At 44.4% G+C, this 14,815-nt stretch overlaps 1 protein-coding gene across 4 annotated transcripts in view; it reads right to left on the bottom strand.

The window, feature by feature from the left end:
- LOC121872657 overlaps positions 1-14,815 on the bottom strand; it is a 134,337-nt gene that overhangs the window by 113,867 nt on the left and 5,655 nt on the right. For all 4 annotated transcript variants that reach the window (XM_042375598.1, XM_042375599.1, XM_042375600.1 and 1 more), the window contains exons 2-4: positions 12,920-13,096; positions 6,354-6,365; positions 6,061-6,170 (exon numbers count right to left, since the gene is read on the bottom strand). In XM_042375598.1, the coding sequence (XP_042231532.1) occupies positions 6,061-6,170; positions 6,354-6,365; positions 12,920-13,096 (299 nt within the window). The remainder of the gene's footprint in view (positions 1-6,060; positions 6,171-6,353; positions 6,366-12,919; positions 13,097-14,815) is intronic.

Consider the following 14,815-nt stretch of genomic DNA (forward strand, 5'->3'; position numbering starts at 1 on the left):
TACTACAACAGGTACTACCGCATTTGGTACTTTTAACCTACCTTGCTTGATTTCTTGTCACTCCACCAATATCAAGTATTTCTTTATTTGCCAACAATTATGTACTACTTCTTGGTTTTACAACACCTCTCGTTATTCCAACACTGGCAAACACCTTCAAGTACACGAAACACTTCCAATGGGGCGATTCTAGCCTTAGTTACTGAAACCACTTCCAATATCCGAACCCCTAACATAACACAATCAACACTCCAGCAGTATTCAACACAGGTCAGTACTCCCACTTACCCCAACACTGAGTTAAGTAATGGTACTCCTACACTGGTGAGAAGCTCTTGATATTACACCACTACCGAGCACCACTTAGTACACTCAGTCTCACTACGGTAACACTGTAAGGGTGAGGTCCTTCAAGTGAGCACTGGTGAAGTAGTAGGTGGAGGAGCACCCACTCTCACACTCCTCTCCCAAGACTTCTTGACGCTACACTTACTGCCTGACTTGACACTCTTATCTATTTATCTATCTATCAACTTTACCCCTCCCTACTTTAGTGAGTATAGAGGCGGAACAAGACGAACAGAAACCTCAATAAGGAGAAGAAATAACAGGAGAGTGGTACAAGAATGGTTGTACAAAGAGACAGCAAAGGGCTATGAAAACCAACCAATATCAACACACTCCTGTCTCGACCATCACCCAGGCCACAGTCGACGGGCTTGACTCAGGACCAGCCAGATGAAACACAGTAATAGAGTTGCCTGTGAAAAAGTTATCGGTCTGAGTCTATCGTGTTGTGTGGAGTGCCGGTGTTACTTTAAGGACAATACTATCGTTTATTTTTATCGGTTCTTTTAGCTAAGATATATGTGACTTCAACACCAACACGGGCAGGTGAATCTTTCCTTCCTCTCTTAGCTACGTGGAAAACGTCACACTAATATAACACACACACACACACACACACACACACACACACACACACACACACACACACACACACACACACACACACACACACACACACACACACACACACACACACACACACACACACACACACACACCACACACACACACACACACACACACACACACACACACACACACACACACACACACACCACACACACACACACACACACACACACACACACACACACACACACACACACACACACACACACACACACACACACACACACACACACACACACACACACACACACACACACACACACACACACACACACACACACACACACACACACACACACACACACACACACACACACACACACACACACACACACACACACACACACACACACACACACACACACACATACACACACACAGTTACATTCATACATGCATACTGTACACAACATTTAAATTCTCAACCAACAAACATCACTCAAGAATCCGCTCGTGTAACTGACTAGACAGTTATTCCGGCTCCCAGAAGACTCTTGACACAATAACACGCTTCCTTCAAGAGGCAGAACAGCCTACAACCTGCATTGGTAGAACGCCGTCTCTCGACCCCTTCAGGAGAGCCGCCGTACAAGCCAACAAGGTAAGTCACATCCTTGGACCAGATACATAATATCTAAATCTGTTTTGACGTGATAATCAGTGAGGACACTCCCTGAGCCTCCAGCGGTAAACAAACCAGTTTTTGTGACGTATGTGTATGCCTGTTAAAGACTTAAGATAATTGAACTGACAATCTCACAAAGTACGTTCCTCTCCTCGTATTTGGGAAGGGAGGGTATTGAGGGCAGAGTCATTCAGTGCCTGACACAGCAAGTCTGGCACACAATCACCTGCCTCGTTTGAGACACGCCTCGTGCACCTGCCTTATATATATTTCCTCCATAAACAAAGACATTCACGACAGGGTAAAGTCTGTGTTTATGTTTTCTGACCGTGCGTGGGCCAGGTGTTCCCCTCCCTAGCCGCTCCTGTTGTTGTCCCGACGCCGCGACCTTCTCACAACACACGTCGCTGGAGGCACAGGTGACGCAGGACCACATCCAAACAGACCACAACAATAGACGACCACCACCATGACTCTGACGAAGCTGTTCCACCCCCACACCAACAACAGCAGCAGCACTCGGAGAATCGTAACCACAGCCATGAATAATTACAACAAGGGAACACTAGCAGGACCGGTAATGCCCCCGGGATGTTTTTACTGAATGCTCACACGAGTCCAACTGGCCTTGAGTGCATGTGTGGTGGAAGCTGAAGGTATCCCGACGGTGCTACGCCACACTGAGTAGGAGAATGAGGCGGCCTTGACTCACACCACCATTAAGTTTATAAATTTTTGGTATTCAGGAAATTCAAATTAAAAAATCATCAATATAAAGAAAAAACCAACACGAGGACTACTACAGGTTGAGCGTGAGGACATTTTAACTAACCTGATCCCATTTTTTGGAGAACCAATATGTAAGAAACAGTATACAGTACACAGTCAAGGTCAGGCCCACCACAAAGACTTGGGTTCAGTATGGGGAATTTTAACCCAAGTAATAATATATATTTTTCCATCACACCCAACCACATCAACAGTGAATGCAAAACAAGATGCAAGATGACGATGTTGACCATAAAGTTCACTCCTACAAGGTTACTCTCTCTCTCTCTCTCTCTCTCTCTCTCTCTCTCTCTCTCTCTCTCTCTCTCTCTCTCTCTGTGTGTGTGTGTGTCTAGATGTAAACAAACTGTACTCCCAATAACATGAATTAAGTACTGTATTACTAACACCTGTTTGTATACCTCACCATCTCACCCTCTCTCATCAACCTGGTTTATGTTTCATACTGCCTCTATCTCCCCAAACCACACCTACACTCACTTCTGGATCCGGCAAAAATCCCCCAAATCAGAATGAGAAAAAGAAAACACGACTCCCAAACTAACTAAAATTCACATCAAACGGCTAAGTATACAAGTCTCCCAAACGACAATTCAGAGTAAACGGATAACCTAGAGAGAGACATTATACAAATAAGTTACAAGGGCCTTGACAATGGGACGTATTTCACCAAGAATCTTCTCTCATCGTCATCTTAGGCGGGACAATACTGAGGATGACTTGTAGCCAGCCGTGAGGGTAGGGTTTGTGAAGAAGGGTGGCGCTCGTCATGGTGGTGGTGATGGTCATGGTCATGGTGGTGGTGATGGCGCTGGTCGTAGTGATGGTGGTGGTGCTGGTCGTGGTGATGGTGGTGGAGCTGGTCTTGGTGACGATGAAGCAGTAAGATACATTAAGGTGTGCTGGAGAGATAAAGGCGTTCTGTGCATTTAAAACGCCTTACAATAAACGCCTATAATTACATAACAACCTTCAAACACACCTGAATTATGGTACAGGTACAGTAATCGCTTTAGTTCAGGAGTCACACACACACACACACACGCACACTGTTTATATATCATTGTGTGTGTGGGGGGGGGGTTGAAGATGAGTATGAGATATGAGTGAGGGTGAGTGAGTATGAGGAGAAAGTGTAGTGAGGGTGAGAGAGTGTGAGGGAGGGCTGAGTGAGGTAGTGACCATCAGAGAGTGGGGTAAGGGGGGTGGGTGGCTGGATGACTCATCAACGGGTACAAACATTATTTAGACAAGATGGTAATCAAACCCTTCACCTGCGGGCGTACCCTTCACCACTGGTCGTACTCTTCACCACTGGCCGTACCCTTCACCACTGGTCATTACCCTTCACCACTGGTCGTACTCTTCACCACCTGGCCGTACCCTTCACCACTGGTCGTACTCTTCACCACTGGTCGTACCCTTCGCTTACTGGTCGTACTCTTCACCACTGGCGTACCCTTCACCACTGGTCGTACTCTTCACCACTGGCCGTACCCTTCACCACTGGCCGTTACCCTTCACCACCCTGGTCGTACCCGCTTCACCACTAATTAAATGCTCTTCACCACTGGTCATGCCACACTGGCCGTACCCTTCACCACTGGCCATGCCCTTCACCACTGGTCGTACTCTTCACCACTGGTGTGCTCTTTAGCCGTACCCTTCACCACTGGTCATTACCCTTACCCACTGGTCGTACTCTTCACCACTGATCGTACACTTCACCACTGGTCGTACTCTTCACCACTGGTCGTACTCTTCACCACTGGCGTACCCTTCACCACCTGGCGTACCCTTCACCTGGCCATCACTCTTCACCACTGATCGTGCCTTCACCACCAGTCATGCCCTTCACGCAGCCGTACACTTCCACACTGGTCGTACTCTTCACCGCAGTCATTTACCCTTCACCACTGGGTCGTACTCTTCACCACTGGTCGTACTCTTCACCACTGAGCCATGCCCTTCACCACTGGTCGTACCCTTCACCACTGGCCGTACCCTTCACCACCCCAGCCGTACCCTTCACCACTGGCATACCGCTTCACCGCTGGCCGTACCCTTCACACCACTAAGCCAAAAGCCCACCCTTCACCACTGGCCGTACCCTTCACCACTGGCCGTACTCTTCACCACTAGCGTACCCTTCACCACTGGCCGTACCCTTCACCACTGGCCGTACCCTTCACCACTGGCCGTACCCTTCACCACTGGCCGTACCCTTCACCACTGGCCGTACCCTTCACCACTGGCCGTACCCTTCACCACTGGTCGTACCCTTCACCACTGGCCGTACCCTTCACCACTGGTCGTACCCTTCACCACTGGCCGTACCCTTCACATGTAACTGTGCCGCCATCACCATTATCAAACTATCAAACCCTAGTCACGCAAACCCCTTTACATGTCTCAAAGGTTTGTGGCCACTGTACATATCATCATTATCATCATCGTCCTCATCATCATCGTCATACCCTTGCTCGTCATCTTCATCATTATCGTCCTCATCATTATTATCACCATCTTCATCATTATCGTCCTCACCCCATACTGGATAATATTGGCCTCCCACATTTGCTCTCTCAAAATCTCCTTTCCTAAGCCTTCCCTGTCCACTGAACACCGCCACCACTCCCTAATAAATGATCTGTCCATTGGGTAAGTAAATGATCTCCTTAAACTTTCTTTCCTTTAAGTCGTGGGAGGTCAATCAAGACGTCTATTTCAGATGTTGACATGTTCTTGTAATATGGCCAGTTTACTTCTTTCGACCTGGTAATATACAGCTCTCTCTCTCTCTCTCTCTCTCTCTCTCTCTCTCTCTCTCTCTCTCTCTCTCTCTCTCTCTCTCTCTCTCCCTCTCTCTCTCTCTCTCTCTCTCCCTCTCTCTCTCTCTCTCTCTCTCTCTCTCTCTCTCTCTCTCTCTCTCTCTCTCTCTGAATCTTGTGGCGTCTGGAGTGTGTCAGTACCGTTGGTTATCTCCTGGCGGAACAAAAGAAAGGCTGAAGGAGGAGGGAGTGAGGAAGCTAGGCAGCGTGTGGCACCTTGATTAACACCACCCTTCACCAAACAAGAACTTTCACCCACCAGCAACTCCATCCCTCGCCAACGTCTACCACCTTCACCACACTCACGCCTCCAGGTCCAGCACGTGCCTGCCTGCCTGCTGGCCACCACAAGCACTGCCCAATCATTCAAAACACACGTGACAGGACACAGGGGCTGGCGCAGGGTGCAGATGTTTAACCACAGGTACTGAGGTGTGTGAGTGTATCATCTCCACGGTCCACCTGTCTACTCTTTCCAAAGTTATCTGATGATGCTCAGATCTGGTTCTTGCTGGGTCCACACCTGGTTCTTGCAGCCTGGTAGACACTGTAGGTTATACTTGGTTCATCACCTATGATAAACGCAGCCAACTTCACTCACGCCACACAAACGTGTCACGACTTGCCTGTGTCTGTCCCAGCCTAGTTTTGAAAGGTCTTCAACCTCGTGCTCTCAGATCTTCATGCTGTACTAAACATAACGTACACAAACCTATTTTTTCAATATAAGTAATAAACACTAGACCTTCAACGATTTGAAAAGTTCTTCCATTCTTGTTAATAACAAAACAAATGAAAAAAATAAAAATAAACGCAGAACATTAAGGGGATACTGACCTATAGGCGTGGAAGGCTTGTAGGACAAAAGGCGGTTGTCGGACACTACATTAATGACGTGGCCACCAGGGTTGATTTTGTGGGCGGTGGTCACCTGAATCAACAGGTCCGCCATAGATTGTGCTGTAACTACACAAACACAAAGGCATTAAAATATGCACTGATATTACATGATTACTGGCACGATGCACCAACCAACAATTGAATTTATATGTATTGAAAAACATCACCTGAAGTATAGCCCAACACTAAACTAACCATACACTGTTAGCACAAACACCTGCAAGCGGTCCATCATGGGTGTGTTGCAATACATTAATATACAGTACACATAGAGAAAGGACAAACATTTTGCCACCGGCTTCTGAACACCATCCTGGGCCAACTGCGACATACAACAGGACGGTTATAAACAACAACTGAAGGACTTAATGTTCTGAAGAATCGTTATTAAGAGTACCGTGAAAACATTATTAACAAAGCAAACTCTTATGTATTTTGTTAAAAACTGTTAATAAGACACCACGATAAATAAAATATGGCATTAAGATATAAACAAACAACAATGTAATTATATAAAGCCATTGAGAGAGAAGCTGTGGCATGAGTCATATACAAAAACTGGGTCAAGTTGACAAGACAAAACATCATTGTTAAGGCAGGGCAGAAAAATGTGAGAGAATGAAGAGAATGTGATGGCAAAATATAACTTTACTGATGTGATGGCTTAGAACAACTCTCCAGTAAGCCAGACAGACAGTCCAAGTGTTAGTGCTGTCATCCGCCACTGACTTCTGCAGAATCTGTCCGGAGGTTTAATAATAATATAACTGCAGTCATGGTTGTCGGCGATATAAATGTACGACACTAATGGCATGTCTATTAACACCAGCAAGAGTCGTACACACCAGGACCACCGTACCTACTGCCGAAGATGACCAGAAGGTCCTCAAAATCATCACAACGCTACTAGAATCACTGTAGCTACTAGGGCCAGTGTTCTTCCAGTATCTTCGCACCACCAATATAACCTGGACCAGGGAAGTACAGGCAGGGTTTTCCGGCGTCAGGTCACGACTTTTCCTCAACACGCAATGTTTATCATTTCGTAAAAGCTGAATCATATGCGGGTCTCCTGGCTCACTACTTGAGGTGTTACTTGATCTTTCTAAGTTAATAGATTTCAGTGTGTATCTAAATTCAGAACCTCTACCATCTGGTTACCGCTGCACATGTACTTGCGCATCTTAGCTCGTGCTGTTTCGCAATATTTTTGTTAGTTTCTCAGTAATTTTTTCAATCTAAACTATTTCATTGGAGTAAATAAATTTACCAGTGCAACATGGCCCTCTTGTCATTAAGCAAGACAAAACTAATGTGTTAAACAAAACTGTGCGTGTGTGTGTGTGTGTGTGTGTGTGTAAATCGTGAAGGCAAAAAAAAATACAATTAGCATCAGAAATCTGGTGTTCGACGAGCAGCCATTCCAATAACTCTTAAATCACTTCCCATCACGATGACAATGCCCGTTACCACCACACACCATAATAACATTAACCACGTGATGGCAACACCGGGGTCCACCATGACTCCACGAGGTCTTGCAGAATGTGAGTTAATTACAAGTGCTGGTCCACGCTGGCCAGCCTGCAGACTCAGTAGCCTCACCCGATATACTCCACCACAGAGAGGCTACCCTAATCTAAGATGGGCACTACGATAGTATCCTCGTCGGTTTGTTTTCATCAGCTAAATGGAATGTGTTCTCTTCTCGGTAAGGTGATCCTTCCCCCGAGGTGAACTGATACACTGATGTCATGGCTGTAAGGTATCCTGAGGCAAATTGAGTATAATACACCGTTTGTTAAGAGTGACATCAATACATTGTTCTGTTGTTGTTTGGTGGATTATTATCAACGTCAACTTGTCAGACAAGTGGGAAAAGTTATAACACCACACGAGCCGAGACTAGAATAAAAAGAACTATAGGTATTAAAATTAGTTCAACGCAATTAACTATGTATAATATATTCATCTTAAATGGTTGTCAGCTGTAACTCCCGTCTCAATCTTCCTTGTGATTCCTCCGCGTCATCTTGAGTAGTAAATTATCTGATGATTCCCATATATAAGAATCCACTTTTATACCCTAATGGATTCTAAATGCACGTAACTATGACCACTTGGGGATTAAGAACACAATGGAGATAACAAAGTGACCTATTTGAACATCGAGGACCCAAGCCAAGTCACGTTCAAAGGCTCTAAAATTACACACTGACTTGGCGTCCATGGGTGACTGAAGAAAGTGACTTTATTTTGTTTACAGCGCCAGATGTCTTGTACACTTTTTATAAAACTATTACAACAGTGAGAGTAGACATTGCTCAGATATAAAAAGGATATGTTCTTACAAAACGAAAATAATTGTCTGGTAAAAAGTAGCCAACTGTATTTACACGTTCGTATTGGTTGACTGAAAACCACTCCAGTTCGCCTCGTGTACAGTGAACGACAGCCTGATTAATGTAGGCAAGACTAAGCCTAAATATTATCTTCGAAAAAATGAGGATTACATGAAGATTAGGCACCCTAGCTTCTATAAAGATTAATACGCTAACCTAACCTCCACTCTCCTCAGGCAGCGTTAGGGTGGTTAAACTTCAGGAGAAATAAGTTGGGGTGCCTAATCTACATGTGGTCTGATAAACAAAGGGAGACATGGCAGCAACGATATAATTGTAAAGTCACTCAGACAACAGTGAGACTATAGAGTTTAATCTCTCCTAACACTTAATTGTTGATGGACTAGTGCAGGGGTCACCAAACTTTTTTCACAGTGGGCCGGATAACTGAAAGAATGACGAGCGCGGGCCGCATAATCATTCTGTTCAATACTTGCAAGCCAGAACGAAAGCTCTGGGAAAAAAGACGAAAAACTAAGTTTAGCATTCCATGTTAATCATGGGTGAGTGGCGTGCAATGCACAAAAAACAAAGGCAACCAACATATTTATTTACTAAAAAGTTATCAAAGAAGGCGACGTTAGCAAAAAGATAGTTACATCAGACCTAGTGTGCACATATCCGAATCTCACAAACTAAGCAGCAAAAAAGGTTAGTGAGATTTGTGAAACTGACGTTTGGCTTTCAAGATATCATCAATGTTTGGTTTGGAATTGCTGCATCCAATCAAGAGAATTGCTTTCAAATGTTCATCAGTCGTGTTCCATACGTTTTATCAAGCAAATTCAAGTACCGTCGGCGGGCCTGATGAACTGACGTCGCGGGCCGGATCCGGCCCGCGGGCCATAGTTTGGTGACCCCTGGACTAGTGTAATCACTAACCTTGTTACGCGCTTATAGATAAACCTTAAGATATTGAAACGCTATAAAAATATAAGCATTATAAAGTCAACGAGACCCCCACATTGTTTTCAATTTTTAAGAGAATTTATGGGAGTTAGAAAATGCATACTGTATTTATCTAATGTTATGAACTCATACATAGCAAGAGCAAACAATATATTTTGTATTATTATTATTGGTGGCGGTTTAATCAATAATCCAACCTACAATTTTAGTAAGCAAACACCCGCCACAAACATAAGGTCAGCGTGAAATTCCCGAGGTTGTTGATACGAGTGTTTTCACCCCCGCCCGTCCTATAGCTGTGTAATCCAACACGTCAAGGTCAACCTTATTGTTGAGAAAAACTACATGAGTATCCTATCACACTGTTGCTCGCCTGCCGGTGACTCGACCCGTTGTAACTGGAGACGTCGTTTATCAGCCGCAGCCACCCGGATGATAAACAGCAGTAAGACATGGTACAGGTACCCTTAATAATCCCAGCCGAGGTGTATAAGGCAGGAGGACCTCTGCTTACCAGCCGTCTCCACTCTTTCCTGGAGAATATATGGGAAAAGGAGGAAATCCCCCAAGCTCTTAAAGGCGCCTCCATTGTCAATATTTATAAGAACAAGGGAGACAGGTCAGACTGTGGCAACTACCGTGGGATCTCGCTGCTCTCCGTAGCTGGCAAAATTATCGCCCGAGTCCTCTTGATCAGACTTCTTCCTGAGGTGGAAAACTTCCTTCCAGAATCTCAATGTGGCTTTAGACCATCACGTGGCACCACTGACATGATCTTTGCTGCCCGCCAGATACATGAAAAGTGCAAAGAACAGTTTCGTGACCTGTACATGGCCTTCATCGACCTAACCAAGGCCTTCGACTCGGTCAACAGGGAAACCCTCTGGTGGACCCTTAGTAGTTTTGGCTGCCCACCAAAATCCATCGCCATTGTGAGGCAACTCCACGATGGCATGAACGGCAGTGTCCTGCCTAACGGCACCCAGTCTGAGTTCTTCCCCATCCAAACGGGGGTTAAACATGGGTGTGTAATGGCACCAACTCCCTTTTCCATTTTCTTGGGGCCTTCCTTACTCGTGCCAGTGCCAATTTAGCCGGCGGGGAGGACATCGAGTACCGGATGAAGGGTCTTTTCAACATATTTAAAACGTCTCTAGGCAAGAACAAAGGTGTCGGCAGCTTCCATTACAGAATTTCAGTATGCAGGCGACCTCACCCTTGTTGCTAACACTGAACACGACCTACAGGAAATCCTGAACACCTACGCAGATGCGTATGCACACTTCGGCCTTGAGGTGAATGTACTTAAGACTCAGATTCGCTTTCAACCTGCCCCTGGTTCCGACACACCTCCACCAACTATCCAGCTTAACGGTACTACCCTCTCTAATGTTACCCACTTTCGGTATCTCGGCTCCCACCTGTCCACCACCGCCAACATCGATAGAGATTCACGCCCATATTATTAAACATCTTCCCTTGAAGAGGGTCGTCGTGTTTCAACCCGAGTTTTAAACTAAATGAGTCCTGAGGGACACCGCAGTGCAGTACAGTACTTAACGGGGTGGTGTGGCGGTAAAATTAATTAATTCCAATCAAATTAGTTTATAATATTGGAACAAGTTAATTTTACCGCCACACCACCCCGTTAAGTACTGTACTGCGGTGTCCCTCAGGACTCATTTAGTTTAAAACTCGGGTTGAAACACGACGACCCTCTTCAAGGGAAGATGCTGTTTAATAATACGGGCGTCAGCATCGGATCAGGTGTGCATCTCAAGCCTTTGGTAGACTCCGAAATCGTGTCTTCAGCTGCAGGGAGCTGAAATTATCTACAAAGTGACACGTATATCGAGCAGTGATCTTCCCCACCCTGCTATATGGTAGTGAGACATGTGTCACATACAGGAGGCACCTCAAGGCACTTGAAAACTTTTACCAACGTAGTCTACGTTCCATCCTCCGTGTTCGTTGGAAGGCAAGAGAACAAATGCCAGTATTCTTGTTGACACCAACTGTAGGAGCATCAAGGTTACCATTATCCATGAACTACTACGCTGAACTGGCCATGTTACCCGCAAGGACGACAGTAGACTGCCAAAGCAGCTACTTTACAGTCACCTAACGAATAGTAAACGTAACGCCGGCGGGCAACTGAAAAGGTATAAGGATAGTCTTAAGACAAATGTGAAAAAGTGCCAAATCGACCCCCTCACCTGGGAGTCGATTACTCCACATCGTAACGCTTGGAGGAGCACCACACGAGATGTGAATACTTTCGAGTTAGCCCGACTGTAAACCGAGGCAGACAAGCGCCAACGCCAGAAAGACGCTGCCACCGCCCCTCCCGCAGTAGATGTAGCCCTCCACAAGTGCAACTCATGTGAACGACTCTGCCGGACCCGTATGGCCTCTCTAGTCACCTCAAAATTCACCAATGAAGGTGGCATCCCTAAGAACTCATATCATTGTATCACAGCTGGATGATTGTCATAATCGATTCCGAGTGACAGCAAAGTAGTAGTAATAATAATAATAATAATGATAATAATAATGATAATAATAATAATAATAATAATAATAATAATAATAATAATAATAATTTTACTCAGAAATACACCCATTTATGGTTACCAAACGTATTAAGTTCCGACCAACAGCTGCCGTAACATACTACTAAGTCTTAGTTTTCACCTACATCTTCATTTTTATTTTAAACAATGTAATACTGAGAAAATGCCACGTTACTGTAGACAGGCCGATAATAAACACCAAGTTAACTCTGATAGTATCGGTATCAAAACAGTGGCTAGCTAGTGGGTGCGTGCTGGGGCGGGTTATACAACAATTTATAAAAACTGGTGACTGACTGGGGTGGGTGTTTCTCCTTCTGTTATCGGGATCCATCATTACTTCCCCCGCCTGATGCTCACGATACACCCGGAGGAGTGACTGACGACTTGTGTTAAGTTCGACACTACAGTAGACTTTGTGGTTACTAGGTACTGTTATTTTTAATCACTAACAACAATATACAAAGAAATTCACCATCATGTAAACATTTATATAGAAACAATAATACTAGTACTGTGATTCCCACCAACTATCAAAACACTGTGGCATCGACCTGTGACTAGGATTGTTTTTGTTTTTACTTTAATTTGTCTTTATATGTTAGTTCAGAATCAATATTAACCTCCGGAAAACACCGAGAAGATGCCGGACAAATAACACAACCAAGGCAGCAGATAAAAATACCATGTAGATACTAACGAGAAAAAAAAAGTTACACGGACAAAAACTCACTGGTTAGGGTTGGGTTGGGTTGGGTTGGGTTGGGTTGGGTTGGGTTAGCGTTACGTTAGGTCCGGTGAGTTTCTGTCCTCATTGAAAATAAGGTTAAAAGACATTATGTTGAAGATGTTACATACTGTACATGAAAATACAGTAAGTCGGCATAGACTGGTGGGTGTGTGTATACTGACCTTCTGTGTACGGCCATATTGACCCTGTGGCCGATGGGGAGGATGACGGTGAGGTCCATGGTGCCCTCCAGTAGGTCGGCTGGCGTGTCCTCAGTCACATGACGCGAGGACATGGCCGACGTGGAGGCGAAGTGTCTCAGCGGTGGCGGAGCCATGATGCGGTCCGCCCACGACACCCTGTAATAAAAACGCAAGAATCTGAAGTTAGTATCACTTGTTTACAAACTGTGAGGTACTGAACTCCAACACTGTACAGTACATAGAGAGGTCTGACAGTACCTAGCATTATTGACGTTAAGACAGTAGCCAGCATTAATGAGTGAGTGACATAGACGAAAACTACCACGACACAGCGAGCACCATATTCAACACAGGTTCATATTTCGATTTAGAAAGTTTTCTCAGGAATATCAACTTACTTTACTTGATTAAACAACCTAACTCTACCTTGGAGAGGGTTGGATTAGGTTAGCATTAGGATGGTTAATCTTAAAATAAGCAGGGTGGTTAACCTTTAGGTCATAAACACCCTGTAACCTGTACACAGCGGCACAACATTCACGTGGCGTTATGGGTAAAGGCTGGTGCTACTTCTCTATAAAAAAGAAAAAGAAAAAAAAAGGTGTAGTTGGGCAGGTTATGATTCCAGAGTCGTGTGTGTGTGTGTGTTTGGTAGGACGTACTCCAGTGTCAAATAAACTCAGCCAATATCCAGGGAACTTATTTCTAATTAATAATTCAACGAGTTACAAGTAATGATCTGATCTCTCCCGTTGATTGGTCAAGTTCGTTGACCCACAACAACACAGTCAACAGAAGATAGTTCAGTCGCCTGCACATTTACCTGGTACAGTACAGTGACCGACGCGTTTTGTAAGGTGTGGCATCTCTGTTGAAGGTTCATCTAGCATCCTTAGTCTGGCTACTATGGTATGGTTCCTCAGGGTCATTCGGAGAGTTTTAATACGATGTAAACAAACACTGGTGTCACATCTCACAAAATGCACTAACCACTGTACCAGGTATAAGTGCAGGCGACCGTTCACAAGACTTATTTATTACACTAAACAACACTTAATAATAAAAACAGTATATTGTCTCGAGTATTTTCACTATTGTGATAATTATAATGTACCACAACGCTTTAGCACCAGAGGTTTTTAAGAGCTTACTCACAATTTACATCAACTACTGTAGCTATAATTACAACATGTCTCTCTCTCTGGTAATGGTTTAGCTTTGTTTATTAGTTTTTAATGTGCTTCAACCACACACGAGACAACAAGTATTAAAAATTTAGGAAAAAGTTCTTTCTTATTTTAGTTATTGTTGTTGTTATAATGTATTACTACACCACACTAATTAAGGTCTTTAATCACGTGCTCTAGTTTAGTAAATACAATAGTTTCCAAAAGAGTGATTCATAAAACTAGTAGCCAGAGTGCGTACATCAGGGATGTGTCCGCCAGCCGGGTCACGTGACACCGCTCGTGTGTCGGCCGGGAGGAACTGACGCTTGTGAGGTAATGTCTGCAACACACGGCCAAGGTCCTTTCTATGAAGTCATCAATCTGTGATCACTTGTTACATAATTTCATGCTTCCTTTTTTTTCCTACATGTCTTGCAAGGAAGGATGAAGAACTTTTCACAACTCAACATCTGCCGTCACGACTAAGCTTACCCAACCTCTTACGTAAATTTCTTCGGTCTATCTTTAGCAAAAAAAACAAAAAACAAGTCATTGGTAATATTTTCCTGTATACAATAATATCGAAATATCAAATTTATGTTTACAGATTTAACAAAACTAACATACAGACTATAAATGAAACCTAAATTCCCCTATATCACCAAAGCCCACACACCTATTTCAATCGAACACTACTTACACGTCC

Source organism: Homarus americanus, unplaced genomic scaffold, assembly GCF_018991925.1.
Source record: "Homarus americanus isolate GMGI-L3 unplaced genomic scaffold, GMGI_Hamer_2.0 scaffold39155, whole genome shotgun sequence".
Taxonomy (NCBI): Eukaryota; Metazoa; Arthropoda; class Malacostraca; order Decapoda; family Nephropidae; genus Homarus; species Homarus americanus.